At 51.3% G+C, this 27,515-nt stretch overlaps 1 protein-coding gene across 1 annotated transcript; it reads left to right on the top strand.

Annotated features, from left to right (window-relative positions):
* Positions 1-6,962: 6,962 nt before the first annotated feature.
* Positions 6,963-11,457, top strand: LOC144274849 (uncharacterized). Its single transcript, XM_077833948.1, is given in 5 exon segments — positions 6,963-6,986; positions 7,842-7,968; positions 8,565-8,678; positions 8,974-10,387; positions 10,389-11,457. Coding segments are annotated over 5 exon segments (2,031 nt in total). The 3' UTR covers positions 10,741-11,457.
* The last annotated feature ends 16,058 nt before the right edge of the window (positions 11,458-27,515 follow it).

Raw genomic sequence — 27,515 nt, 5'->3', positions numbered from 1 at the left:
GGCCTGGATTTGTGCTGGAAATGGCCTAACCTGTTGCTCACTTTAGATAAGCTATTACCAGCAGGACAGTGGGGTGGGAGGAGGTATTGTTTCATATTCTCTGTGTATATATAAAGTCTGCTGCAGTTTCCACGGTATGCATCTGATGAAGTGAGCTGTAGCTCACGAAAGCTCATGCTCAAATAAATTGGTTAGTCTCTAAGGTGCCACAAGGACTCCTTTTCTTTTAACAGGGGAAAAATTAGCATGGGGAAATAGTTTTTAGTTTGCCTAATGACTCGTCCACTCCCAGTCTTTATTCAAGCCTAAGTTAATGGTGTCCAGTTTGCAAATTAATTCCAGTTCTGCAGTTTCTCATTGGATTCTGTTTTTATAGTTTTTTGTGGAAAAATTTGCAAAAAGAAAAGGAGTACTTGTGGCACCTTAGAGACTAACCAATTTATTTGAGCATAAGCTTTCGTGAGCTACAGCTTATGCTCAAATAAATTGGTTCGTCTCTAAGGTGCCACAAGTACTCCCTTTCTTTTTGCGAATACAGACTAACACGGCTGTTACTCTGAAACCTGTGGAAAAATTGTGACTTTTAGGTCTGTGATTGAGTGTCCAGGGAGATTGAAGTGTTCTCCGACTGGTTTTTGAATGTTATAATTCTTGACATCTGATTTGTGTCTATTTATTCTTTTGCATAGAGACTGTCCGGTTTGGCCAATGTACATGGTAGAGGGGCATTGCTGGCACATGATGGCATATATCACATTGGTAGGTATGCAGGTAAACAAGCCCCTGACGGTGTGTCTGACGTCATTAGGTGCTATGATGGTGTCCCTTGAATAGATATGTGGACAGAGTTGGCAATGGGCTTTGTTGCAAGGATAGATTCCTGAGTTAGTGTTTTTGTTGTGTGGTGTGTGGTTGCTGGTGAGTATTTGCTTCAAGTTGGGGGGTTGTCTGTTAGCAAGGACTGGCCTGTCTCCCAAGACCTGTGAGAGTGAGGGATCGTCCTTCAGGATAAGTTGTAGATCCTTGATGATGCGCTGGAGAGGTTTTAGTTGGGGGCTGAAGATGACGGCTAGTGGTGTTCTGTTATTTTCTTTGTTGGGTCTGTCCTGTAGTAGGAGACTTCTGGGTACTCTTCTGGCTCTGTCAATCTGTTTCTTCACTTCAGTAGGTGGGTACTGCAGTTTTTTCACCTGAAGAATGGTTGGAAGCTCACGTGTGCCACAGACAGATTGTCGCCTGCCCGCCAGCTGGGGGTTAACCTTGAAGACGAGAGTGGTATAAAAACAAGGGAGAGTGGCCTCCATTTTTACTCTGTAGTTTACTTCATGAGTGGCTGGCTAGTGGCACTCAGTCCTGTGTAGCTGGGAGTGACTTTGAAGGCTGGTGGCTGTGTGGGAGAAGAGCCTGAAGGGGTTTGTTGTTGGAAGGGGGAAGCAGTGTGAAAGATGCCCTGGGATGGAGAACTAAGCAGTTCAACAGACTGTACCCTGGGGTGTCTCACACCCACTGTCTCCTGGGGCCCAGCATGGCACCATTGGGCTCTCATCATCCTGCTGCTGAAAGACGACCTGAGCAGGGCTAACCAGAGAGGGGGAACCAGCCGACATCCTCTCTTCCACAAGCTTCGGCTAAATCCTGAACCACCCCGGCATGTGACTTGGGGTTGTGCTGTCACCCTTCCCCTCACGCATCATTTTCCTTCCCCACCTTAGTTCTGCTCTCTCCTCTCTCTCCCTTCGCCTTGTGTCTCCTACAAGTCTGGCTCAGCCCGTCCAGACAACGCCACCTCTTCTTCAGCCCTGCTTGTAGCCTGTGACCAGAAACGCTGTGGGTTTCGGAGTAACAGCCGTGTTAGTCTGTATTCGCAAAAAGAAAAGGAGGACTTGTGGCACCTTAGAGACTAACCAAAGTATTTGAGGATAAGCTTTTGCTTAAAAGCTTATGCTCCAATAAACTGGTTAGTCCCTAAGGTGCCACAAGTCCTCCTTTTCTCTTTGCAGCACGGTGGGTTGATCGCTAGGACCCAGGAGCAGCTGGGGGGCGGCTCTGGGGGGAGCGATCGCTGGGGTCAGTCCCCGGCAGGAGGAAGTGACTCGCAGCCACTGCGGGGACTCTGGCTCCCAGGCTCCCGGCGAGATCCCCGAGCCCCGGCGGCTGGTGCTGGGAGCCCGGAGAGGGGACTCTCCAGCCGGGCCCTGCCCGCTGCTCCCCGGGAGCCTCTCCCAGGGCAGAGCCCCCAGCCCGGCCAGGGCCCCTTCCCGGCCCGGCCCCTGCCCCGGGGGGCCCCTGCTCGGAGCGAAGGTAAGAGAGACCCGCCCCCCCCCCGGCACCCCCGGGCTGCAGGGGGCAGAGGATAAAGAGATGCAGGGGGACTTGTGGGCAGGACGGGAGAAGGGGGGAGGAGGCGGGTGATGGGGATGCAGGCGGGCAGGATGGGATGGGGGAGGGACAGGGATGATGGGGCGATGCAGGGGGAGGGGGGATGTGGGGTGGCTGGAGGGAAACTGTGAGAGCAAGCGCAGACTGGCTGGGGGAGGGGAGAGCCTGGGGCAGGGCGGGGGGGGGGACACAAGGCAGCTCCCCCCAACCCCCATGGGGTAGGAGAGGGTGAGGGGCTGCCCCTCCCAGCAGCCAGCCAGATTTCTTTTCCTGGATCTGGTCAAACAAGCTTTGGGGAGTGAGTGAGCAGGGGACTAACCCCTCACTCGGGGCAGGCATTTCAGATTTTGAGTGTGTGTGGGGGGGGGCAACTTTAACTGTGATGCCAGGGGCTACTTAGGCACCTGCAAACTCTTGAGGTTTTTTTGCTGACAGGCTCACCAGATCTAATTCTGACATTAAAAAAAGAGCATTAGATAAATATTAGACCCACTCAGCTCTAATACAAACATGTTCTCAAAGCTTGTGTCAAGTCACGTGAGGGACATGGGTTAGGTTTTGGGAATTTTTGGTAACTCTTGAATACAACAATTGAAACAATTGTAGAAAAATCTGGATTTGTTCCTATCACCATTTTTTGCCGTTCACCAAGTTTGCAATGGATCATTTAACGTTTGGAACCATCCTCCTAGGGCAAGACCCCCTGAGTTTATACGGCAGGTGCCTGGGGCTCGAGGGGTGTTACCCCACTACAAATAATAACTTGAGGCTGACTCTAAACAGGAGTGAAACTGACACTTTAAAGTCCTTTTCCCAGTATTGCCAACTCCAAATGTTCAAAATAGTGAGACTGGCTTTAAAAATAATAGATTTGGAGTTTTTTATTTGCCTTCCTGACCTCTGTGCTCCTTTGCATGCTGTCAAGCTGGATGTCCTTCCCAACCACCTGTGACCATTTGCTGGAGTCTCAGAGAACTGACTGCCCTTTTTGCTCCCATCTGTGAGTCCTCTTTTCCTGCAGCATGCCGCAGAGAGATAGGCTGGGCCAGTGGATAGGGAGCTGGCCCTGGGAGACCTGGGTTCTACCCCCCATGCACTTCCTGTATGACCTCAGGCCAGTGCCTTAGGGACTGAATTTCAAAGTTTTTTAGGCACCCAAAGGTGCAGCTAGGCATCTAGTGGGGTTTACAAAGCACCTGACCTTCTAGGCACTTTTGAAAATCGCATTAGGTACCTAAACACCTTTGAAAATCTGGCCTTTAGTCTGTGTGTGCCTCAGTGTCCCATCTGTTCAATGGGGATAACAGCACTGCTCTGCCTCGCCGAGGGGCTCTGAGGCGGTTAGACCTTGTGAGGCGCTCAGGCACTGTGGTGTCGGGGCCCCATAACTACCACAGGTCGAGTGGGAACCTCTCTATACCACTGCTAGCCCTTCCCTGGGTTTTAGCCCCTTCTTTTCACCTATGCCCCCAAATCACCTCCTTTTCTGAATGTAGCCTTTACTCCGGGGGGAATTCTGGGCCGCTGCGCAAGGCAGAATTTTTGGGAAACTAAATGTTGTGCGTGCAGAATTTCCTTCCTTCCACAGAGCCCAGCTCACACAGAGAAGTCAGTGCTGAGTGGTGGGAGAGGGAGCTAGGGGGGTTCCTGGCAGCTGCAGTTCCCAGCATGTCCTGAGGGAAGGAGCGGGTGGTGCTCAGGGTTCCCCGTGCAAGCCTGTGACCGAGCATCCGGCTGTTTTTCCCTCTGGATCCCTGGGCTGCGGAGGGGAGGTACCTGAGCAAGGGGGGCCCCTGTGGCTGGGCTTTGGGGGTGTGGGGATGCAGGTATCTGGGCAAGCGAGGGCCCCGTGGCATAATTATGTCTTGTTATTTTGACAATAACATTTGCAGAATTTTACAGTATTGTTTGCAGACTTTTTAATTTTTTGGAGCAAAATGACCCAAGGAGTAAACCTTGGCACAGAGAGTCCTCCATATTCTTTCTTAAAACACTCCCCTCCCTTCCCCCCACTTCCTGAAAAGGGATTCCTGTTTTACAGGCAATTACCACCACTTTCTTATGTTAATCACCCTGCCTCTGTTTGTCAACACAATACTGACTCTCTGCAGAACTCACATTCCGCACTGACTAAGAGCTCCACCTGGGACCACAGCGCCTGCATGAAACTCCTTGGGGGGTGGGCTGAGTCCTGCAATTGGCCCCCCTGCCCTCACGGCTCAGAAGCTCCAAGGCAAATATGCACAGGCCACCCCCTCCCTTCCCGCATACCCACACCCTGCTCCCACCTTCTTATTTGATTTCTAATAAAAGACAAACTCATGACCTTTGGGGGTCTATTTCCTGACTGTTCAGGGTTGCCCGGGCTGCCCAAGGCCCTGGGCTGATTTCTGTACAGCATTCAGATCTCAGCCACACCCGGTGTCAGACCAGAGTCACTGCTGGGTATGGCAGGGGCTGAGTGCGGATGGGCCAATGGGATCAGCCTCCACCTGCCTGTCCCTGGGGGCTGCAGGGGGAGACCAGGGCAGCTCATTCATCAGGTGTTGCCACCAGAGGGCTCCAGTTCTGGCTAAGGGAGAAGAGGAGGCTGGTGTGTGTCTCCCTGCCCATGTAATTATAGCCCTGGAGTGCAGCTCCCCGGATCAGAAGCTGCTGCATTTAGACCTGTGAGCCCAGACTGAGAAGCTGCTTCTTACCCAGCAGAGAAGAGACCTTTGTTAAAGCCCCTCTGTGCCCAGCCAGGGTGGGGACTTTCTCCAGTGGCTGGAACCAGCCCCTGGGGCTCTGCTGACCCCAGCTTCTGAGTTGGAGCCTGCAGATGATGAGATGTGGGAAAGGGCTGGGGGCTGGGCAGAAAAGTGACTCTTCACAAAGGGCTCCTTTCAGGGACCAGCTAGTGCATTTGGCCTGCATAGGGAGGGGCTCCCTGTGTCTGTGAGTCCTAGAGCTGCTACACTTATGGACATAGCCAGGTTCAAACTCTGTTAGCAGTGGGAGGGACTGATCTGCCTAATGGGAGCCAAAAGAACAACTTTTGAATTTGGATCTACCCTGCCCCTTCTCTGAGGCCCCGCCCCACTCCATCCCCCCTCCCTCCATCACATGCTCTCCTGCACCCTCACTCACTTTCACTGGGCTGGGGCAGAGGCTTGGGGTGCTGGAGGGGGTGCAGGCTCTGGGCTGGGGCTGAGGGCGAGTTCCCTCAGCACCAGTGGGTGCTCGTGCCCGCTTGCTCCCTGCCCCTCCCCAACTCCACCCCATCCCCATTCCCCGCCCCCCTTCCAACCCCTTCCCCAAAGTACATGCCCCAAATCCACCCCCTCCCTGCCCCTATTGGATCCCTTCCCCAAATCCCCACCCTGGGAGAAGCAGGACCCATCCGCGTGCTCGGGGGGGGAGGCAGAGCGGAGGTGAGCTCGGGTGGGGAGTTCCTGGTGGGTGCTCTGCAGGCACCAATTTTCCCCGTGGGTGCTTCAGCCCCAGAGCACCCACGGAGTCGGCGCCTATGCCTGAGGGGCTTGGGGTATGGAGGGGGCTCTTGGCTGAGCCTGGGGCAGGTGGTTGGGGTGCAGAAGGCTGTGAGGGGTGCAAGCTCTGGACCGGAGTTTGGGTGCAGGAGGGGGCTCTGGGCTGGGGCAGAGTGTTGGGGTAGAGGAGGGGGTGCAGGGTGCAGGCTCTGGGAGGGCCTTTGGGTGCATGAGGGGGCTCAGGGCTGGGGGAGGGGGCTCAGGGCACAGGAGGGGGTTTGGGGTGCTGGCTCTGGGAGGGCACTCTGGGCTGGGGTTGGGGTTTGGGAGGGGGTGCATGTTGCAGGCTCCGGCGGGGTAGCACTTACCTCAGGCAGTAGTGCTGCAGGGCTAAGGCAGCTCCCTGCCTACCCTGCCCCCACACCACTCCTGGAAGTGGCCGGCAGGTCCCTGTGGCCTGGGGGGGGCAGACCTAGCTGCGCGCCCTGTCCCTCTCTGCAGGCACCGCCCCCACAGCATCCAGTTGCAGTTCCCCGTTTCTGGCCAATGGGAGTTGCGTGGGCAGGGCCTGCAGACAGGAGCAGCGAGCTGAGACCCCCCTGTGCCCCACCCCCAGGGGCTGCGTTGCCGCAGGGACGTGCCGGCTGCTCCCGGGAGCGGCATGGGGCGAGGGCAGGCAGGGAGCCTGTCTGAGCCCCGTTGCACCGCTGGACATTTAGCGGCCTGTGATCGAGGTCGACTGTCAGAGGCTCCAGGGTCCACTGGTTGGTGACAACTGCACTACGTTGTAGGGCAATCCCTTGAAGTGGCTCCTTTGATTCTGCTCTTTTTGGCGCAGAGATGCTGTTACGGGGAGAGTTTAAAACTGCCCCGGCGGGTTTAGTCCTGCTGGGATGGGCCTGGCCTGGGTTGTAATAAACTTGGTTTCTTTCCAGCATGGCAGAGTCCAGAGCGTCTGTGTGCAGGGAGAGAGCCTGGGGGGAATGGGGGTGTCACATGGACTCAAGCACCTTCTGAAACCCCCCTCCCCTCCCATTGCCTCTCTCGCCCTGACAGGCTGAGGAATCACGTCCACATTTTGCTCCAGATCGACCCAGGAGACAGGGCAGGGAAATGGCTGTGATGGAGCCAGCTCAGGTAGGGGATTTTCAGGGAGCTGCTGGGCGGGTGGAGGGAGAGGGAGGGAGGAGACAGGGTGTGATAAACCTGTTGATTTTCTGAGCTGGCCCATTGGCTGGGGGAAACATTCCCCCATTTCTGAAACAGGTAACACCAGTGATGAGCTGCCAAAAGCTGAAGAACTGGTTCCTTCACTCGCTCCAGGTCTTCGGCGGCGCTTCGGCGGCAGGTCCTGAAGGACGTGCCGCTGAAGTGCCACCGTAGACCTGGAGCGAGTGAAGGACCCGCCGCCACTGTGCCACCGAAGACCCGGAGCGCCGCCAGGTGAGTAAAAATGAAAAAGGGATTCTCACGGGAGCCTCCCCAGCCGAGAGATCAGACAGGCCAGACCCCTTTAACAACTGGTTCTAAACCGGCTTCAAAATTTAACAACCGGTTCGCATGAACGTGCGAACTGACTCCAGCTCACCACTGGGTAACACCCCCCTCAGCAGGGCTGAGAACATTTTCCAGACTGACAGTGCTGGAACCTGACCCCACTGGCCAGAGGCTGCTGTGAAATACGAAGGGAAGCTGTCGGGATTCCTGTCCCTGTGCCCGGCTCAGAGCTCTGCTTCCTGTATCTGCCTGTGGCTGGCAGGCATGTGTGAAATGAGAAATGCCGTGCTCCGTCTGCTGGGGGAACAAGGAGCTCTCACCTTCTCCCACCCCCTGAAGTGTCCTGGCTGCTCCGAGCAGGGTGGGGGTGGGATTCTGATTTTCTCGGCCCCCCCGAGCTTCCGAGATGTTCATTTTTTCTTCTTCCTTCCCTGTGTGACCAGTGGGGTTGTGGCTGGGGCAGCAGGTGCTGAGGGGGGACTCCTGTTGTTCCAGATGCTGGTGACCTTCGAGGAGGTGGCTGTGCATTTCACCCAGGGGCAGGGGGCTCTGCTGGACCCCGCTCAGAGAGCCCTCTACAGGGACGTCATGCAGGAGAACTACGAGACGGTGACCTCGCTGGGTAAGGGATTCCTGTCCCCTTGGTTCTTAGAAAGTTTCTGGCCTGCATTTCTGACTCTGTTCAGGTTCTTCCCTGGTCAGTTAGCTGAGAGGGGAATGGGTTCCATAGTCCATAGCTGCCGTGTGAGAGAGACCTGCATCTCCAGCCCCCTCCAATGGGACCAGAGTGTCAAAACGGACATGCTAAACCCTCCCCACCATTCCAGCTTTCAAGGCCAAGAAGCCATATATTGTCCTGTGTGTATTGTTTCTCATTTGAACACAGAATCCCTGTTCACCTCCCTCCTTGGGACTAGCTCCAGCCCTGGGGAGGGCTCTGGGCTCTACAGGGGTAACTCCAGAGCTGTGTGTGCATCAGCAAGGGCCCCAGAGTGCAGAGATCCTGCAACCTCCTAGCGAGGGTGTAAAAATTCTCTCCACCTCCCCAGACATCTGCCTCTCCCAAGGGGGCTCAGTGACCATGTTCCTGTCCCTTTGGATTCCTTATTCTCCCAGCACAGCAGGGGGACAGGTTCCACTCCTGGATTGTCCTTTGTGACAGACACACTCCCAATCCTCCATGCAACCTGATCTGGTCTGATTTCACCCCCTGCACAGGATTTCCCTTTCCCAAACCTGACCTGATCGCCCGGCTGGAACGAGGGGAAGGGCCGTGGGTCCCGGATCTCCAGGCCCCGGTGGAAAAAGAGATCCCAAGAGGCACTTGCACAGGTGAGGACTGACAGAAACCATCGGGCGAATTAAGGAAAAAGTTGAGAATCCCAGAAATGTGGTGTGAGTAAGAGCCCTCAGTTGTTCCTCATCTCAGCCGGAGTAGGGCCGTAGTCAGCAGATATTGCTCATGTCTTTCCACCCAGCCTGTTAGCTGCAGGAGTTTCCTTCCCAACTTTCCTTCTGCATGAGTGTTTGGGTGGGAAGTAGAGGCAGAATCCAATTACTCACAGTGTTAGCAGATTCCTCTTTCTCCCCAGCACAATGACTCCTGCCTTGATTGTCTCTCTCCCAGCAGGTGATGAGCAAGGGAGTGAGAACGAGGAAGGGAATCACCATGAGGAAGTTCCTGGGGAAGTGGAACCACAGGGGACCTTTGTGGGAAGAGTTGAAGGGAATTTTTCCCAGTGCTTAGAGGAGGGAGAAGCCTGGGGAAATTGGCACAGGTCAGAGAGGTTGTTGGGAAACCACCCAAGGAAGAAAGTGGATGAATCTATTAAAACTGGGGGAGGAGACAAGGATTCCACAGCTCACCACACAAATCCCAAGGAAGAAAAACCCTACCAGTGCCTTGAATGTGGGAAAAGATTCATTCTGAGATCACACCTTGTGAAACATCAGATAATCCATATTGGAGAGAAACCTCTTCAATGCTTGGACTGTATGGAAAGCTTCAATACCTGCTCACTTCTTAATAACCATGGGAGAAGCCACACGGGAGAAAATCCCTACCCATGCCTCGAGTGCGGGAAATGTTTCAGTGGGAAGTCAGAGCTAATTAGACATCAGGCAATCCACACAGGAGAGAGACCTCACAAGTGCTTGGACTGTGGGAAAAGTTTCACACGGAGATCAGGCCTTGTTACACATCAGAGGATGTACACCGGAGAGAGACCCCATAAGTGCTCGGACTGTGGGAAAAGTTTCGTATGGAGATCACATCTTATTAGACATCAGAGAGTCCACACAGGGGAGCGAGCATATACATGCTTGGTGTGTGGGAAAAGCTTCACTAACAGCACAAACCTTACTAACCATCAGAGAATCCACAGAAGAGAGAGACCCTATAAATGCCTCGATTGTGGGAACTCTTTTGGTTGGAAGTGCAATCTTATCACACATCAGGCAATCCACACCGGAGAGAGACCCCATAAGTGCTTGGACTGTGGGAAAAGTTTCACATGGAGATCAAACCTTACTAGCCATCAGAGAATCCACAGTGGAGAGAGACCCTATAAATGCCTCGATTGTGGGAACTCTTTTGGTTGGAAGTGCAATCTTATCACACATCAGAGAATCCACACAGGAGAGAGACCCCATAAGTGCTTGGACTGTGGGAAAAGTTTCACACAGCAATCAGCACTTCTTGCACATCAGACAGTCCACCCAGGAAAGGGACGCTATAAATGCTTGGAGTGTGGGAAAAGTTTCAGTTGGAAGTCAGGCCTTATAACACATCAGAGAATCCACACTGGAGAGAGACCCCATAAGTGCTTGAACTGTGAGAAAAGCTTCACATTGAGATCAGCCCTTGTTACACATCAGGCAATCCACTCCGGAGAGAGACCCCATAAGTGCTTGGACTGTGGGAAAAGTTTCACATGGAGATCAAACCTTACTAGGCATCAGAGAATCCACACAGGAGAGAGAGACCCCCATAAGTGCTTGGACTGTGGGAAAAGCTTTAGCTGCAGGTCACAACTCACTCAACAGGAGAACCCATATGGGAGAAAGATCCTATAAATGCCTTGAGTGTGGGAAAAGTTTCATTGGGAGTTCTGATCTTGTTGCACATCACAGAACTCACACCGGTGACAAACTTCAGAAATGCCTCAACTGTGGGAAATGTTTCCTGTGGAACTCTACCCTTATAATACATCAGAGGATCCACACGGGAGAAAGACCCCATAAGTGCTTGGACTGTGGGAAGAGTTTCACACTGAGATCAAACCTCATTAAACATGGGAGAATCCACACAGGATCTAAACTTCATAAATGCCTTGCCTGTGGAGAAAGCTTCATTCAGCGATCACACCTCATTAAACATCAGAGAATCCACTAAAGTTTGAGATTCAATCTGAGCTCACACATCAGTGATCCACACAACAGAGAAAGCTTGAATGTGGGGAAAGGTTCATTTGGTGCTCCTGGAGTATCAGGCACCGGCAAATCTACATAGGGAAGAAACCTCTGAGATGTTCTCAGTGTGGAAAATGCTCCAAGTGGAGCTAAGACAAAGTTGGACATGAGAGACTCCTGCACACAGCACGGAAATTTTCTCAGGGCTCTGACTAAGCCACAGTAATCAATGTCCTCATTCCCACACACATCAGGGGCATTTGGCTCCCAAGGACCCAGCTGCCCATCACTGGAGTGAGGATCCAGCAGCAGCTGATCATCAGCTAGTCAGTGACCCTCTGGTTCTGCTTGGTCTAAGCAAACCCCAGGCAGAGAGGGAGAAGCCCCGATCAGCCCCTCCTCCCTGCTACAGCCCTGGCTGCTGAGCTGATGGGCCACAGGGGGGAAGGGAGAGAGAGAAAGTCCTCCAGCTGCTCCCTCTGCCTGGCTGAAGTTCCCCCATCTCCCTTCCCCTCCCAGCCGGGATCCCCCTGCCATGGAGATGAGTAGAAGGACACTTGGGCCAGGCCCCACTTTCACTCTTGACACCCATCTCCATCCCCCATCTTCCAGCAGCCCCTGGGCTGGGCTCCCCCACTTACCTGGAGTGTCCCTGGAGCTGGTTATTCCTCCCCTCCCTGAATCCCCCAGGGCGCTGGGCTCTGGGGAATCAAATATTGAGGGACCAGGCTGATGGGTTCTGGGGAGGACACTGAGGATTGAATGGTTGGGGCTGGGGGAGCTGGGAAGCAGGGGGAGCTGGGTGCTGGGGCTATCGAGTGTTTGGGGATCATGGGATAAGAGGAGAGGGAGAGCACAGGGGTAGAGAGGTGCTGCCTCTCCTCACTCACCCCCTCTGCCCCTTCTCCCTGCCCCCGCTGCATTCAGACAGCACCACTGAGAGGGGCTGATTCCCACAGGGCCCTTTGTGGGAGGCCTGGAGATCCCACCTCTGCCTCGGCAGCATCAGCCTCCGAGCATCTGTCTATGGTTGGAAAATGGTTGGGATTAGCCAGCTCGTCTCCCCTGACGCTCCAACACTCTTTCTAGTCACACTGACCCTGAAGTATATTATCTAGTCTGATCCTCGCCATGAGCAGAGTGATCGGTAGTCCCTGACTTTCCCCCTTTGGGGCCGGATTGTCTCATTCCCAGCCAGTCTCACATTACTCCAGGCCGTGCTGAAAAGCATTGAGTGTTTGTACATTTTCTCCCTTAGGGGGCAGAACTAAACAGATGCTAAAAAAGTGGGAGCAGGGATAGTAAAATGTGATGTTTTAGCTTCTGTGTATTTCAGGGCAATAGGGTGAGTCCGAGGTATCCCCTCCTTCCTGTATCACCATCACCCTCCACACAGCAGCCTCTGTCCAAGCGATGGAGAGTTTTATCCTGTCCCTGTTCTACCCCTCTGCCTTCTAAGGTGACACTTACCACCGTGTCCCTGGCTCTAGGTGCTTAAGAATCAGCTTTGATTTCTGTGATCCTCCATGAGACTTTGGAGGGCTGGAGAAGAAAGTGTGACAGACCTGCAAGGAAGGGGAAGGGAGGAATCCCAAAGAACCTCAAAGCACAGTTTACTTTTCTGATCGGTTTCTATGTATTGCTGAAATTGCTTCCAGACTTTTCTGTGCTAGTCTAGATCATTTGTAGATGGGAAGTTTTTTTTTGTTTTTTTTTTTTATTTCTTATGATGATGCTAAAACTTTTCAGCCGTGTTAGTCTGTATCCGCAAAAAGAAAAGGAGTACTTGTGGCACCGTAGAGACTAACAAATTTATTTGAGAATAAGCTTTTGTGAGCTACAGCTCACTTCATCGGATGCATCTGATGAAGTGAGCTGTAGCTCACGAAAGCTTATGCTCTAATCAATTCGTTAGTCTCTAAGGTGCCACAAGTCCTCCTTTTCTTTTTGCTAAAACTTTTGTAACTCATACAACCGAATTATTAGGCAAGAGGTGAAGACAGTTTAGCCACTTTGGAAGAAAATGGCTACATTTATTTTCCTGATTTTGAGTCTTCAGGTTCTCTGCGATTTCACTTTATGAATGTAAAAGTGTTTTATAGCCCGCCCTGGAGTGTGGGTTTTTCTCTATTCCAGAAGGCTGTTTGGTCACAGACTTTGATATTGGCTTAGTTTAGATGTAGCTCAGATTTACTGAGGACTTAATGAATGCCAGAATAGTCCTTTTTTATTTTATTTTAACCGTATTCTACCCTTTGTGATGTGAACTTTGTTTTATTCGAACAATGGCAAAGGTCTGTGTGTCTCAGCACATGCATGAGGGTGCCATCTCGCGTCACGTCCGAGAGGCAGAGATGGAAACGGGGAATGAAATCGCTGCCTGACCCCTGCAGTGACGTGACTTAGGGCCCAGCCACCCTTCAGAGGCTGCTGCGGCGGAACTGCACTGATGCAGCTTTTGCGCTTCGAGGGGGACGCTACGTGGACCAAGGAGAGGGGTTCTCCCATCGGCGTAGGTCACCCACCTCCCCAAGAGGGGGCAGCTACGTCGATGGGAGAAGTCCTCCTGTTGCCATAGTGCTGTCTACACCAGAAGTTAGGTTGGTCCAGCTGCGTCGCTTGGGGGTGTGGAGTTTCACAACTGACGTAGGTTGCGAGCGCAGACCAAGCCGCAGCGTCAGGAGGAGAAGAGGGTGGGAGGTGAGAACAGAGCTGGGAAATGGCTGGGTTTGCTCTTCAGAGCCAGACGGCTGAGGCTGAGAACTGTGAACTCGCTGCACCAGAGCCAGAGAGACACTAGACCTGACCTATAAGTGTTGTGTGAAGCTTCCCCTGCAATCTAAAGGACCATGAACGACACCCCAAAAATGATTGGGGGAGGGGGCAGCGTCCCCCTATTGCTGAGGTGCCGAGGTTGGGCACAGGCAAGAAGGGAGCCAGGGATGTCAACAGACCTGGGCAGCCTTGAAACCAGGCCAACCCCTAGCATTGAGGCCAGAGGGAAATGAGGAGCCCTAGAGCCCTGCTAGTCACCCCCTCCCCATCTGCCGCGGTGTCCTGTGTGGGGACGAGAGAAACTGTCTCTGCCCCACTCACCCCACACTCATCCCTCCTTTCTGAGATCTTTGAATTCCCTGCTCTCAGAGTGTTTCCTTTTGTGATGGGGTCCCAGTGTCTGTCGTGGCTTCTCACCACTTTTCTATCATTTATAGGTGTGGCTCTGTTTTTGGTTCTTGTGAGAGTTGGGCGTGGCACTGTGCTGGGATGGAACCGAAAAGTACCCCCCTGAGCTGGGCTGGGGGTGGGGAATGGAGTCTGTCTTTGTTCGTCCTTTGGAATAATAAAGTAGCATTTAGTTTCTCCCACTGCCAGTCTCCTTCGTTTTGCATTAAATACCCACCAGATTCAGAGTGGAAGTTAAAAGTGAAAGCAATGCAGATGTGGTCTGGGATGGGAATGCTCAGTGAGGTCACCCAGCCAGCCTCACGCCTGCCTTGTTGCAGACTCTGTCTAACTTCCCATAGAGATAAAACTCTCTACAATCTGGTGCCCCTCTCCCTGACCCCAGTACAAATGAGGAAGAGTTTGACTGGGTTTCTGGGGTCATTATCTTCTCCCTCACCCTGGTGTAAACCAGAAGTAATCCCACTGGAACCCTTTGAACTGTCTACACCAGTGTGAAGTTGTTGTGAGAGGAAAACCAGACCATGGGCCTTTAAGTGTGTTAGCAGGAACAATACTCACACATAGAGAGTGGTATTGTCACCCCAACACTTCAAATATCATGAGTCAGACCCCCAAAAATCGTGATATTGGCTGAAAAATGACGACATTCTTCCAAAAGACGAAATTACAATTTCTTTTGAAATCCACCTGTTTTTTGATCTCCTCCTGCCTACTCCCAGTGTAGTGTGAATAGCACGGCACTGCCCACCCGTGCATATTTATGGAAAGGAAGTGGATTTTGGCTCCTGCTACAGGAGTTCTCACAATAATGCAAAGATCTCGGACCTTTATGCAATTATGGAGCAGGGCCTGCAGGTGCCACTTCCTATCTCTTGCCCGCCCAGGCCATGGCAGTAACCTGTTCCCATAGCTGCTAAAGTTTGTGCAGCTCCATGCAGGACATTTAGCACCCTTGCGAAAGTCACTAGTTTCCCCTAAGTGGTCCCTGGCCACCGGTTGTGAGAGGGACAACCACAGGAGAAACATTGAAGACTCACGGATGAGGAAGCTTTTCTCCCCCTCAAAAAGTCGAGGCATGCCCCATACCTTTTGTGGCCCTTCTAATGCCTCCGATCCTGTCCTGCTGATCTCCGGCAGGAAGCCCTGACTCAGGAGTGGGGGATGCAGAGGAAGATGATGGAATCTTCACTCTGCCTTGCTCCTGGTCCGGAGCAGTAGCAGTGCCCGGAGCAGCCCTACCATCTGCCCCGTTCTCTCTCAGACACATGGAAATAAATTGGTTCGTCTCTGAGGTGCCCCAAGTACTCCTTTGCTTCTTGAAAGCAATGGGGCCATTAGCAGTGCAGTAGTACAATGAAACGTGTAAGATTTTGCAGGATTGGGAATATAGTTTGCTTGGCTTGGGGGTTTCTCTCTACTGATATTCGGTCTGTTCCTCACACCACAACTTTCCCCAGTTTCCTTCTTCTCTGACTGCAAAGTAACTGTTTCTATGGATACCAAGATTATTTTTAATACGGTAGCAGCTAGAAGCTGCACCCAAGACCGAAGCTCTATTGTGCTCAGCATGGTAGTCTATATACAGAGCATGAGAGACAGCACCTAAGGGACAGAGCTTCTTGTCTAAATACACAAAACAGACAAAGTCATGATTCTGTAGGTACTGGGAGCGTCTCCATGATTAAAGCCGGGTGCTTAAAGTAGGTTTTCAACTTCCCACATGTAAGAGAAATACATAAAGCATGGGGCCATGTTCCCAGCTGGTGTAAATCAGCCTAGATCCAGCAAAGTCAACACAGCTTTGCTAAGTGACAGCCAGTGAGATTCTGGCCTTTGTTTCTGCCCTGGAATCACAGTGTGATTAAGTGATTAGCTCCATTGTTGTAGCTGGAAATGGCTATTCTCTGTGATTTAGCTTCTCCAGGTTTGTGCTCTCTGGCAGCCAGATGCTGCATCCTTGCCCTTTGAACTGGGATCGCCCCCAAAATAAAGTCACACAGTCCTGTGTCTCCAGCTTTAGATCCCACCTTTTAGGCCATGTGCATGCTGAGAGAAAAGAGGTTTTTTTTAACTAAGGGTCCCCAAACATGAGAAACAGATCTTGTACAAGCCTGCTGGAGACAAGGTAAGTCACAGCTTCACCTTGTTGTACCTGATCGAGATGCACCCCACCCCATAGTGTTCCTCTCTACACTGAGGTGAAACTACCATTTGCATTGTCTACACCAGGGTTGGTCAATAGGCGGGCCAGGGGACAAATCTGGATCTCCAGACACTTTTGAACAGACTGCAAAATCTTTTATTATCATTATTGTTATTATTGTTGTATTGTTTTCTCTGGAATGTGGACCTTGAATATACCCTGACCAAGAAATTAGGACCCTGACCAAAAAAAAAAAAAAAAATTGTCCCTGATCTACAGTATGACTTTACAATAAGAGAAAGAGAATCAACATCCTAGTGCAGACAAATCCTCAGAGACCGTCTCTTGGAGCAGGTTTCGCCCTTTAACACCTCCATGGCCACCTCAGTTAATGCTGATGGGCAGGAGAAATGCAAAATATTTCATATGTCTTTACCCAGCTTGGAATACATTTCAATCCACACGGGAACCAAGCTAAAGAGTCAGCACTCTATGGCACGCAGCTAAGGAATTCCTGATTTATGTGGCTACAGCCAGCACAAGAGACAGAGCACAGGCTAGCCAGTGACATGTCAGAGTAAAACCCCAGCTCTCATCAGAGGGACATGCCAGCCTATTCCCCATTGTTGTTGTGTCCTGCTGAACATCTAAGTTCCTAACTCCCCTCCCCAGGGAGAAGCAGAATTATGGTCACACCCTGGGTGATGACCAGGTGCAGCTTGTGTGCTGGTAACAAGCTGTGGCCTGTTTGCTCTTGGTTGAGTCTCACTTGAGCTCATCAGTATTTTCTCCTGTCATCACCCTGAAAGTGAAAAGGTCTATAACTCTCTAATCACACCCGCAGCAGGTTGGATCATATTAAAGAAGTTCTGTATTAAAATCACAAATGAGTTTGATTCCCCATAGTTTAAAATCCAGGGTACTACTAATTAAGAGCTCTCTTGGTTTTTGGTACTGTATCTCTCCCTCTATGTGTGAAACTTGCAAGCTGCTAATTGCGTTAGTACATTCTAAGACAGAGTCTGTTCTCAAAGCAATTCACAGAGAGGGAGACTCAAAGTAATACTCTGTAACAACAGAAACAGCACCCAGAGACTCCCCGCCCTTTTGTTGTATTAACAATTGTGATTAAAATAGAGATAGAGGATGTATGTGGATGGATGCTTGGTGTGGATAATAACTGAATGATCAGGGAGGTGCCAGCCTAAGAATGCAGTGTCCATTGGCTGAAGAAGGCGTCAAGTGGAAATAACCAGAGGACCCCCGGAGGGCAGACTGGAATCCACCCAACAGCCTCAAGAATGGGAGAACCAAAGAACAAGACAACATCTGGCAGCATGGAGCCGTCAGGAAATGTGACATCTGCTGATTGATTCAGCAACAGCATGATGAAGCAATTCCCATAGACTGGCATAGGAAGAAATTCCTATAAAAATGGACTCTAGAAAGTGAGAATTTTGGGGGTCTGATTTTGCAAACCAACTTCCAGGAGCATCAGATGAGCATCTGACAAGGCCCTGCTCCCTGCTCATGTCCAGGCCACCTGGCCAGTGGCTTGGCATGAGCAACTCTAAGGCTGGTAACTATGATAACAACCTTGCAGAACCTGTGTGTGTGTTTGTATGAATGAATGTGTGAATAAATATGAGACTGAATGGAATGTTATAGCTATAACTAACTGCTTACTATGATTCTTTCTGTATTCACAATAAATGTGGTATTTTGCCTTTTCCCCTTTAATAAGATCCTGCTGGTTTTTATTTTATTAGTATAACAAGTACCCCTGAATTCATGCCCTGCACACTAGTGTAATAATATTTACACCAACATGCCTTCAAGGGTGTCAGCGAAAAGCTCAAACAACGAGGAGTCCTTGTGGCACCTTGGAGACTAACAAATTGATTTGGGCATAAGCTTTCCTGCTCTAGAACTCCCTTCATCAGATGCATGGAGTGGAAAATATAGGGGAAGGTATATATGTACTTGTGGGGTTGGGGGTTTAAATTGCGACAGCCACAAAGAAGGGGGCCCGATTAAATGAATTTGAGAACCACTGCTCTACACTATTATGGTCACCACTTTTATAAAATGAAGATAAAACTTCTACAAAGTATGCCTTGTGAGGTATCATATGAAAAGTCATTGTCTGCTGAACATTATTGTTCAATTAAAATGTATGTATTAACATTGGGTATGGAGTTATGAGATTTTGCTACATGTTTGTTACTGAAACATGCTGTAAAGCTGAAAAACGCCCTCAGAGCCAGGTGCTCTGTAAATCTGAAAGACTAGCTCCTCAGAGCCAGGTGCTAAGTGTCCATTGATTGCTTAGCCGGCCATTCACCAGCAGGGGAGTTGTGAATAAGAAATGTACTGGTTTCAGAATGGGAGCCGTGTTAGTCTGTATCAGCAAAAAAGAACAAGGAGTACTTGTGGCACCTCAGAGAGTAACAAATTTATTTGGGCATAAGCTTTCGTGGGCTAAAACCCACTTCATTGGATGCATGCAGTGGAAAATACAGTAGGAAGATAGATAGATAGATAGATATAGATATACAGAGAACATGAAAAAAATGGGTGTTGCCATACCAACTCTAAGGAGACTAATTGATTAAGGTGGGCTATTATCAGCAGGAGAAAAAAAGCTTTTGTAGTGCTAATCAGGATGGCCCATTTCCAACAGTTGACAAGAAGGTGTGAGTAACAACAGGGGAAAAATTAGCATGGGGAAATAGTTTTTAGTTTGCCTAATGACTCGTCCACTCCCAGTCTTAATTCAAGCCTAATTTAATGGTGTCCAGTTTGCAAATTAATTCCAGTTCTGCAGTTTGTCATTGGATTCTGTTTTTGTAGTTTTTTGTGGAAAAATTTGCAAAAAGAAAAGGAGGACTTGTGGCACCTTAGAGACTAACCAATTTATTTGAGCATAAGCTTTCGTGAGCTACAGCTTATGCTCAAATAAATTGGTTCGTCTCTAAGGTGCCACAAGTCCTCCTTTTCTTTTCGTGAATGCAGACTAACACGGCTGTTACTCTGAAACCTGTGGAAAAATTGTGACTTTTAGGTCTGTGATTGAGTGTCCAGGGAGATTGAAGTGTTCTGCGACTGGTTTTTGAATGTTATAATTCTTGACATCTGATTTGTGTCTATTTATTCTTTTGCATAGAGACTGTCCGGTTTGGCCAATGTACATGGTAGAGGGGCATTGCTGGCACATGATGGCATGTATCACATTGGTAGATATGCAGGTAAACAAGCCCCTGATGGTGTGTCTGACGTCATTAGGTGCTATGATGGTGTCCCTTGAATAGATATATGGACAGAGTTGTCAATGGGCTTTGTTGCAAGGATAGATTCCTGGTGTTTTTGTTGTGTGGTGTGTGGTTGCTGGTGAGTATTTGCTTCAAGTTGGGGGGTTGTCTGTTAGCAAGGACTGGCCTGTTTCCCAAGATCTGTGAGAGTGAGGGATCGTCCTTCAGGATAGGTTGTAGATCCTTGATGATGCGCTGGACAGGTTTTAGTTGGGGGCTGAAGATGACGGCTAGTGGTGTTCTGTTACTTTCTTTGTTGGGCCTGTCCTGTAGTAGGAGACTTCTGGGTACTCTTCTGGCTCTGTCAATCTGTTTCTTCACTTCAGTAGGTGGGTACTGCAGTTTTTTCACCTGAAGAATGGTTGGAAGTTCATGTGTGCCACAGACTGATTGTCGCCTGCCCGCCAGCTGGGGGTTAACCTTGGAGACGAGAATGGTATAAAAACAAGGAAGAGTGGCCTCCATTTTTACCTCTCTTCCCCCATCTTTTGGAAGGCAACAAAGTGCCTTGAAAGACAACAGGTGCACTGGAGACCAAGTGCTGGAAGGAAATCCAGTCTGGGTACTAAGAACTGTGAACTGCCTGCAACATCGGGTGGGGTGAGAAAAGCTGTTTGCTTCACATCTTACTTAGGTTGATAAAATGTAGAATTTAAAATCCATGTTGACCATTTATTTTTGCTTAACCAAATTGGACCTTTTACACTTTTATCACTTGTCACCACTTAAAATCTACCTTTCTCTCCTTAGTAAACTTGTTTTGTTGTTTTATCCAAACCAGTGTGTTTTCCTCGAAGTGTTTGGGGAATTTCACTTCAGATAACAAGGCTGTTGCCTGACCAGCATCCTTTGTGGGGAGGACAAACGAATTAAAGAGCTTGGACAGCACAGTGCACAGACTGGGCAGTACAAGACTCACATTTCTGGGGTGCAAGGCTAGGACTAGTGAATTGGTTTATGTTGCTCTGTAGTTTACTTCGTGAGTGGCTGGCTAGTGGCACTCAGTCCTGTATAGCTGGGAGTGACTTTGAAGGCTGGTGGCTGTGTGGGAGAAGAGCCTGAAGGGGTTTGTTGTTGGAAGGGGGAAGCAGTGTGAAAGATGCCCTGGGATGGAGAACTAAGCAGTTCAACAGACTGTACCCTAGGGTATGTCTCACACCCACTGTCTCCTGGGGCCCAGCATGGCACCACTGGGCTCTCATCATCCTGCTGCTGAAAGACGACCTGAGCAGGGCTAACCAGAGAGGGGGAACCAGCCGACATCCTCTCTTCCACAAGCTTCGGCTAAATCCTGAACCACCCCGGCATGTGACTTGGGGTTGTGCTGTCACCCTTCCCCTCACGCATCATTTTCCTTCCCCACCTTAGTTCTGCTCTCTCCTCTCTCTCCCTTCGCCTTGTGTCTCCTACAAGTCTGGCTCAGCCCGTCCAGACAACGCCACCTCTTCTTCAGCCCTGCTTGTAGCCTGTGACCAGAAACGCTGTGGGTTTCGGAGTAACAGCCGTGTTAGTCTGTATTCGCAAAAAGAAAAGGAGGACTTGTGGCACCTTAGAGACTAACCAATGTATTTGAGCATAAGCTTTTGCTTAAAAGCTTATGCTCAAATAAACTGGTTAGTCTCTAAGGTGCCACAAGTCCTCCTTTTCTCTTTGCAGCACGGTGGGTTGATCGCTAGGACCCAGGAGCAGCTGGGGGGCGGCTCTGGGGGGAGCGATCGCTGGGGTCAGTCCCCGGCCGCAGGAAGTGACTCGCAGCCGCTGCGGGGACTCCGGCTCCCAGGCTCCCGGCGAGATCCCCGCGCCCCGGCGGCTGGTGCTGGGAGCCCGGAGCCCGGAGCCCGGGCTGCAGCCGGGAGAGGGGAACCTCCAGCCGGGCCCTGCCCGCTGCTCCCCGGGAGCCTCTCCCAGGGCAGAGCCCCCAGCCCGGCCAGGGCCCCTTCCCGGCCCGGCCCCTGCCCCGGGGGGCCCCTGCTCGGAGCGAAGGTAAGAGAGACCCGCCCCCCGCCCCGGCACCCCCGGGCTGCAGGGGGCAGAGGATAAAGAGATGCAGGGGGACTTGTGGGCAGGACGGGAGAAGGGGGGAGGAGGCGGGTGATGGGGATGCAGGCGGGCAGGATGGGATGGGGGAGGGACAGGGATGATGGGGCGATGCAGGGGGAGGGGGGATGTGGGGTGGCTGGAGGGAAACTGTGAGAGCAAGCGCAGACTGGCTGGGGGAGGGGAGAGCCTGGGGCAGGGCGGGGGGGGACACAAGGCAGCTCCCCCGCCCCATGGGGTAGGAGAGGGTGAGGGGCTGCCCCTCCCAGCAGCCAGCCAGATTTCTTTTCCTGGATCTGGTCAAACAAGCTTTGGGGAGTGAGTGAGCAGGGGACTAACCCCTCACTCGGGGCAGGCATTTCAGATTTTGAGTGTGGGGGTGGGGGGGGGGGCAACTTTAACTGTGATTCCAGGGGCTACTTAGGCACCTGCAAACTCTTGAGGTTTTTTTGCTGACAGGCTCTCCAGATCTAATTCTGACATTAAAAAAAGAGCATTAGATAAATATTAGACCCACTCAGCTCTAATACAAACATGTTCTCAAAGCTTGTGTCAAGTCACGTGAGGGACATGGGTTAGGTTTTGGGAATTTTTGGTAACTCTTGAATACAACAATTGAAACAATTGTAGAAAAATCTGGATTTGTTCCTATCACCATTTTTTGCCGTTCACCAAGTTTGCAATGGATCATTTAACGTTTGGAACCATCCTCCTAGGGCAAGACCCCGTGAGTTTATACGGCAGGTGCCTGGGGCTCGAGGGGTGTTACCCCTCTACAAATAATAACTTGAGGCTGACTCTAAACAGGAGTGAAACTGACACTTTAAAGTCCTTTTCCCAGTATTGCCAACTCCAAATGTTCAAAATAGTGAGACTGGCTTTAAAAATAATAGATTTGGAGTTTTTTATTTGCCTTCCTGACCTGTGTGCTCCTTTGCATGCTGTCAAGCTGGATGTCCTTCCCAACCACCTGTGACCATTTGCTGGAGTCTCAGAGAACTGACTGCCCTTTTTGCTCCCATCTGTGAGTCCTCTTTTCCTGCAGCATGCCGCAGAGAGATAGGCTGGGCCAGTGGATAGGGAGCTGGCCCTGGGAGACCTGGGTTCTACCCCCCATGCACTTCCTGTATGACCTCAGGCCAGTGCCTTAGGGACTGAATTTCAAAGTTTTTTAGGCACCCAAAGGTGCAGCTAGGCATCTAGTGGGGTTTACAAAGCACCTGACCTTCTAGGCACTTTTGAAAATCGCATTAGGTACCTAAACACCTTTGAAAATCTGGCCTTTAGTCTGTGTGTGCCTCAGTGTCCCATCTGTTCAATGGGGATAACAGCACTGCTCTGCCTCGCCGAGGGGCTCTGAGGCGGTTAGACCTTGTGAGGCGCTCAGGCACTGTGGTGTCGGGGCCCCATAACTACCACAGGTCGAGTGGGAACCTCTCTATACCACTGCTAGCCCTTCCCTGGGTTTTGGCCCCTTCTTTTCACCTATGCCCCCAAATCACCTCCTTTTCTGAATGTAGCCTTTACTCCGGGGGGAATTCTGGGCCGCTGCGCAAGGCAGAATTTTTGGGAAACTAAACGTTGTGCGTGCAGAATTTCCTTCCTTCCACAGAGCCCAGCTCACACAGAGAAGTCAGTGCTGAGTGGTGGGAGAGGGAGCTAGGGGGTTCCTGGCAGCTGCAGTTCCCAGCATGTCCTGAGGGAAGGAGCGGGTGGTGCTCAGGGTTCCCCATGCAAGCCTGTGACTGAGCATCCAGCTGTTTTTCCCTCTGGATCTCTGGGCTGGGGAGGGGAGGTACCTGTGCAAGGGGGGGCCCTGTGGCTGGGCTTTGGGGGTATGGGGATGCAGGTATCTGGGCAAGGGGGGGCCCCGTGGCGTAATTATGTCTTGTTATTTTGACAATAACATTTGCAGACTTGTACAATATTGTTTGCAGACTTTTTAATTTTTTTTTTTTTTTTGGTGCAGACTTTAATTTTTTGGAGCAAAATGACCCCAGGAGTAAAGCTTGGCACAGAGAGCTTGGCTGTATTTCTTCTGAGTCCTCCACATTCTTTCTTAAATGGAAATGGCCCAACTTGATTATCATACCCATTGTAAGGAGAGTGATCACGTCAGATAAGCTATTACCAGCAGGAGAGTGGGGTGGGAGGAGGTATTTTTTCATGCTTTTTGTGTGTATATAATAAGATCTTCTACACTTTCCACAGCATGCATCTGCTGAAGTGAGCTGTGGCTCACAAAAGCTTATGCTCAAATAAATTGGTTAGTCTCTAAGGTGCCACAAGTCCTCCTTTTCTTTCTTAAAACACTCCCCGCATTCTCCTCCCCATTAAATCCCAGTTCCTGAAAAGGGATTCCTGTTTTACAGGCAATTACCAGCACTTTCTTATGTTAATCACCCTGCCTCTGTTTGTCAACACAATACTGACTCTCTGCAGAACTCACATTCCGCACTGACTAAGAGCTCCACCTGGGACCACAGCGCCTGCATGAAACTCCTTGGGGGGCGGGCTGAGTCCTGCAATTGGCCCCCCTGCCCTCACGGCTCAGAAGCTCCAAGGCAAATATGCACAGGCCACCCCCTCCCTTCCCGCATACCCACACCCTGCTCCCACCTTCTTATTTGATTTCTAATAAAAGACAAACTCATGACCTTTGGGGGTCTATTTCCTGACTGTTCAGGGTTGCCCGGGCTGCCCAAGGCCCTGGGCTGATTTCTGTACAGCATTCAGATCTCAGCCACACCCGGTGTCAGACCAGAGTCACTGCTGGCTCTGGCAGGGGCTGAGTGCGGATGGGCCAATGGGATCAGCCTCCACCTGCCTGTCCCTGGGGGCTGCAGGGGGAGACCAGGGCAGCTCATTCATCAGGTGTTGCCACCAGAGGGCTCCAGTTCTGGCTAAGGGAGAAGAGGAGGCTGGTGTGTGTCTCCCTGCCCATGTAATTATAGCCCTGGAGTGCAGCTCCCCGGATCAGAAGCTGCTGCATTTAGACCTGTGAGCCCAGACTGAGAAGCTGCTTCTTACCCAGCAGAGAAGAGACCTTTGTTAAAGCCCCTCTGTGCCCAGCCAGGGTGGGGACTTTCTCCAGTGGCTGGAACCAGCCCCTGGGGCTCTGCTGACCCCAGCTTCTGAGTTGGAGCCTGCAGATGATGAGATGTGGGAAAGGGCTGGGGGCCGGGCAGAAAAGTGACTCTTCACAAAGGGCTCCTTTCAGGGACCAGCTAGTGAATTTGGCCTGCATGGGGAGGGGCTCCCTATGTCTGTGAGTCCTAGAGCTGCTGCACTCATGGACGCAGCCAGGTTCAAACCCTGTTAGCAGTGGGAGGGACTGATCTGCCTAATGAGAGCCAAGGGAGAGTGGAGGGACTGGAAGGGGCAGCAGGAGCAAGAAGGGAGGAGCAGGTTCCCAGCTCCCAGACCTGCCCAGATCCATTCCCTGCACCCTCCTGGGCAGACTGACTCTCCTGGGAACAAGGGGAGGAGCTGAGAGAGGAAAAGCCAGTTGCTGACTCTGCTGAACACCCCACTACTGGGGGGGGGGGGGGGGGCTAGAGAGGGTTACACTACACTAGTGGTTTCCAACCTTTTTACGCAAAAGATCAACTTTTGAATTTGGATCTACCCTGCCCCTTCTCTGAGGCCCCGCCCCACTCCATCCCCCCTCCCTCCATCACATGCTCTCCCTCACTCACTTTCACTTGGCTGGGGCAGAGGGTTGGGGTGTTGGAGGGGGTGCAGGCTCTGGGCTGGGGCTGAGGGCGACTTCCCCCAGCGCCGGTGGGTGCTCGTGCCCGCTTCCTCCCTGCCCCTCCCCAACTCCACCCCTTCCCCATCCCCATTCCCCGCCCCCCTTCCAACCCCTTCCCCAAAGTACATGCCCCAAATCCACCCCCTCCCTGCCCCTATTGGATCCCTTCCCCAAATCCCCACCCTGGGAGAGGCAGGACCCATCCGCGTGCTCGGGGGGGGAGAGGAGGGAGGCAGAGCGGAGGTGAGCTCGGGTGGGGAGTTCCTGGTGGGTGCTCTGCAGGCACCAATTTTCCCCATGGGTTCTCCAGCCCCAGAGCACCCACGGAGTCATAGAATCATAGAATATCAGGGTTGGAAGGGACCCCTGAAGGTCATCTAGTCCAACCCCCTGCTCGAAGCAGGACCAATTCCCAGTTAAATCATCCCAGCCAGGGCTTTGTCAAGCCTGACCTTAAAAACCTCTAAGGAAGGAGATTCTACCACCTCCCTAGGTAACGCATTCCAGTGTTTCACCACCCTCTTAGTGAAAAAGTTTTTCCTAATATCCAATCTAAACCTCCCCCACTGCAACTTGAGACCATTACTCCTCGTTCTGTCATCTGCTACCATTGAGAACAGTCTAGAGCCATCCTCTTTGGAACCCCCTTTCAGGTAGTTGAAAGCAGCTATCAAATCCCCCCTCATTCTTCTCTTCTGCAGACTAAACAATCCCAGCTCCCTCAGCCTCTCCTCATAAGTCATGTGTTCTAGACCTCTAATCATCTTTGTTGCCCTTCGCTGGACTCTCTCCAATTTATCCACATCCTTCTTGTAGTGTGGGGCCCAAAACTGGACACAGTACTCCAGATGAGGCCTCACCAATGTCGAATAGAGGGGAACGATCACGTCCCTCGATCTGCTCGCTATGCCCCTACTTATACATCCCAAAATGCCATTGGCCTTCTTGGCAACAAGGGCACACTGCTGACTCATATCCAGCTTCTCGTCCACTGTCACCCCTAGGTCCTTTTCCGCAGAACTGCTGCCTAGCCATTCGGTCCCTAGTCTGTAGCGGTGCATTGGATTCTTCCGTCCTAAGTGCAGGACCCTGCACTTATCCTTATTGAACCTCATCAGATTTCTTTTGGCCCAATCCTCCAATTTGTCTAGGTCCTTCTGTATCTTATCCCTCCCCTCCAGCGTATCTACCACTCCTCCCAGTTTAGTATCATCTGCAAATTTGCTGAGAGTGCAATCCACACCATCCTCCAGATCATTTATGAAGATATTGAACAAAACCGGCCCCAGGACCGACCCTTGGGGCACTCCACTTGATACCGGCTGCCAACTAGACATGGAGCCATTGATCACTACCCGTTGAGCCTGACAATCTAGCCAGCTTTCTACCCACCTTATAGTGCATTCATCCAGCCCATACTTCCTTAACTTGCTGACAAGAATACTGTGGGAGACTGTGTCAAAAGCTTTGCTAAAGTCAAGAAACAATACATCCACTGCTTTCCCTTCATTCACAGAACCAGTAATCTCATCATAAAAGGCGATTAGATTAGTCAGGCATGACTTTCCCTTGGTGAATCCATGCTTGCTGTTCCTGATCACTTTCCTCTCATGCAAGTACTTCAAGATTGATTCTTTGAGGACCTGCTCCATGATTTTTCCAGGGACTGAGGTGAGGCTGACTGGCCTGTAGTTTCCAGGATCCTCCTTCTTCCCTTTTTTAAAGATTGGCACTACATTAGCCTTTTTCCAGTCATCCGGGACTTCCCCGGTTCGCCACGAGTTTTCAAAGATAATGGCCAATGGCTCTGCAATCACAGCTGCCAACTCCTTCAGCACTCTCGGATGCAACTCATCCGGCCCCATGGACTTGTGCACATCCAGCTTTTCTAAATAGTCCCTAACCACCTCTATCTCCACAGGGGGCTGGCCATCTCTTCCCCATTTTGTGATGCCCAGCGCAGCAGTCTGGGAGCTGACCTTGTTAGCGAAAACAGAGGCAAAAAAAGCATTGAGTACATTAGCTTTTTCCACATCCTCTGTCACTAGGTTGCCTCCCTTATTCAGTAAGGGGCCCACACCTTCCTTGGCTTTCTTCTTGTTGCCAACATACCTGAAAAAACCCTTCTTGTTACTCTTGACATCTCTCGCTAGCTGCAGCTCCAGGTGCGATTTGGCCCTCCTGATTTCATTCCTACATGCCCGAGGAATATTTTTATACTCTTCCCTGGTCATATGTCCAACCTTCCACTTCTTGTAAGCTTCTTTTTTATGTTTAAGATCCGCTAGGGTTTCACCATTAAGCCAAGCTGGTCGCCTGCCATATTT

This window comes from Eretmochelys imbricata, chromosome 14 (assembly GCF_965152235.1).
Source record: "Eretmochelys imbricata isolate rEreImb1 chromosome 14, rEreImb1.hap1, whole genome shotgun sequence".
NCBI classification, from domain to species: Eukaryota; Metazoa; Chordata; order Testudines; family Cheloniidae; genus Eretmochelys; species Eretmochelys imbricata.
The sequence above is the reverse complement of the archived record's forward strand: the minus strand, read 5'-3'. Positions and strand labels throughout refer to the sequence as shown.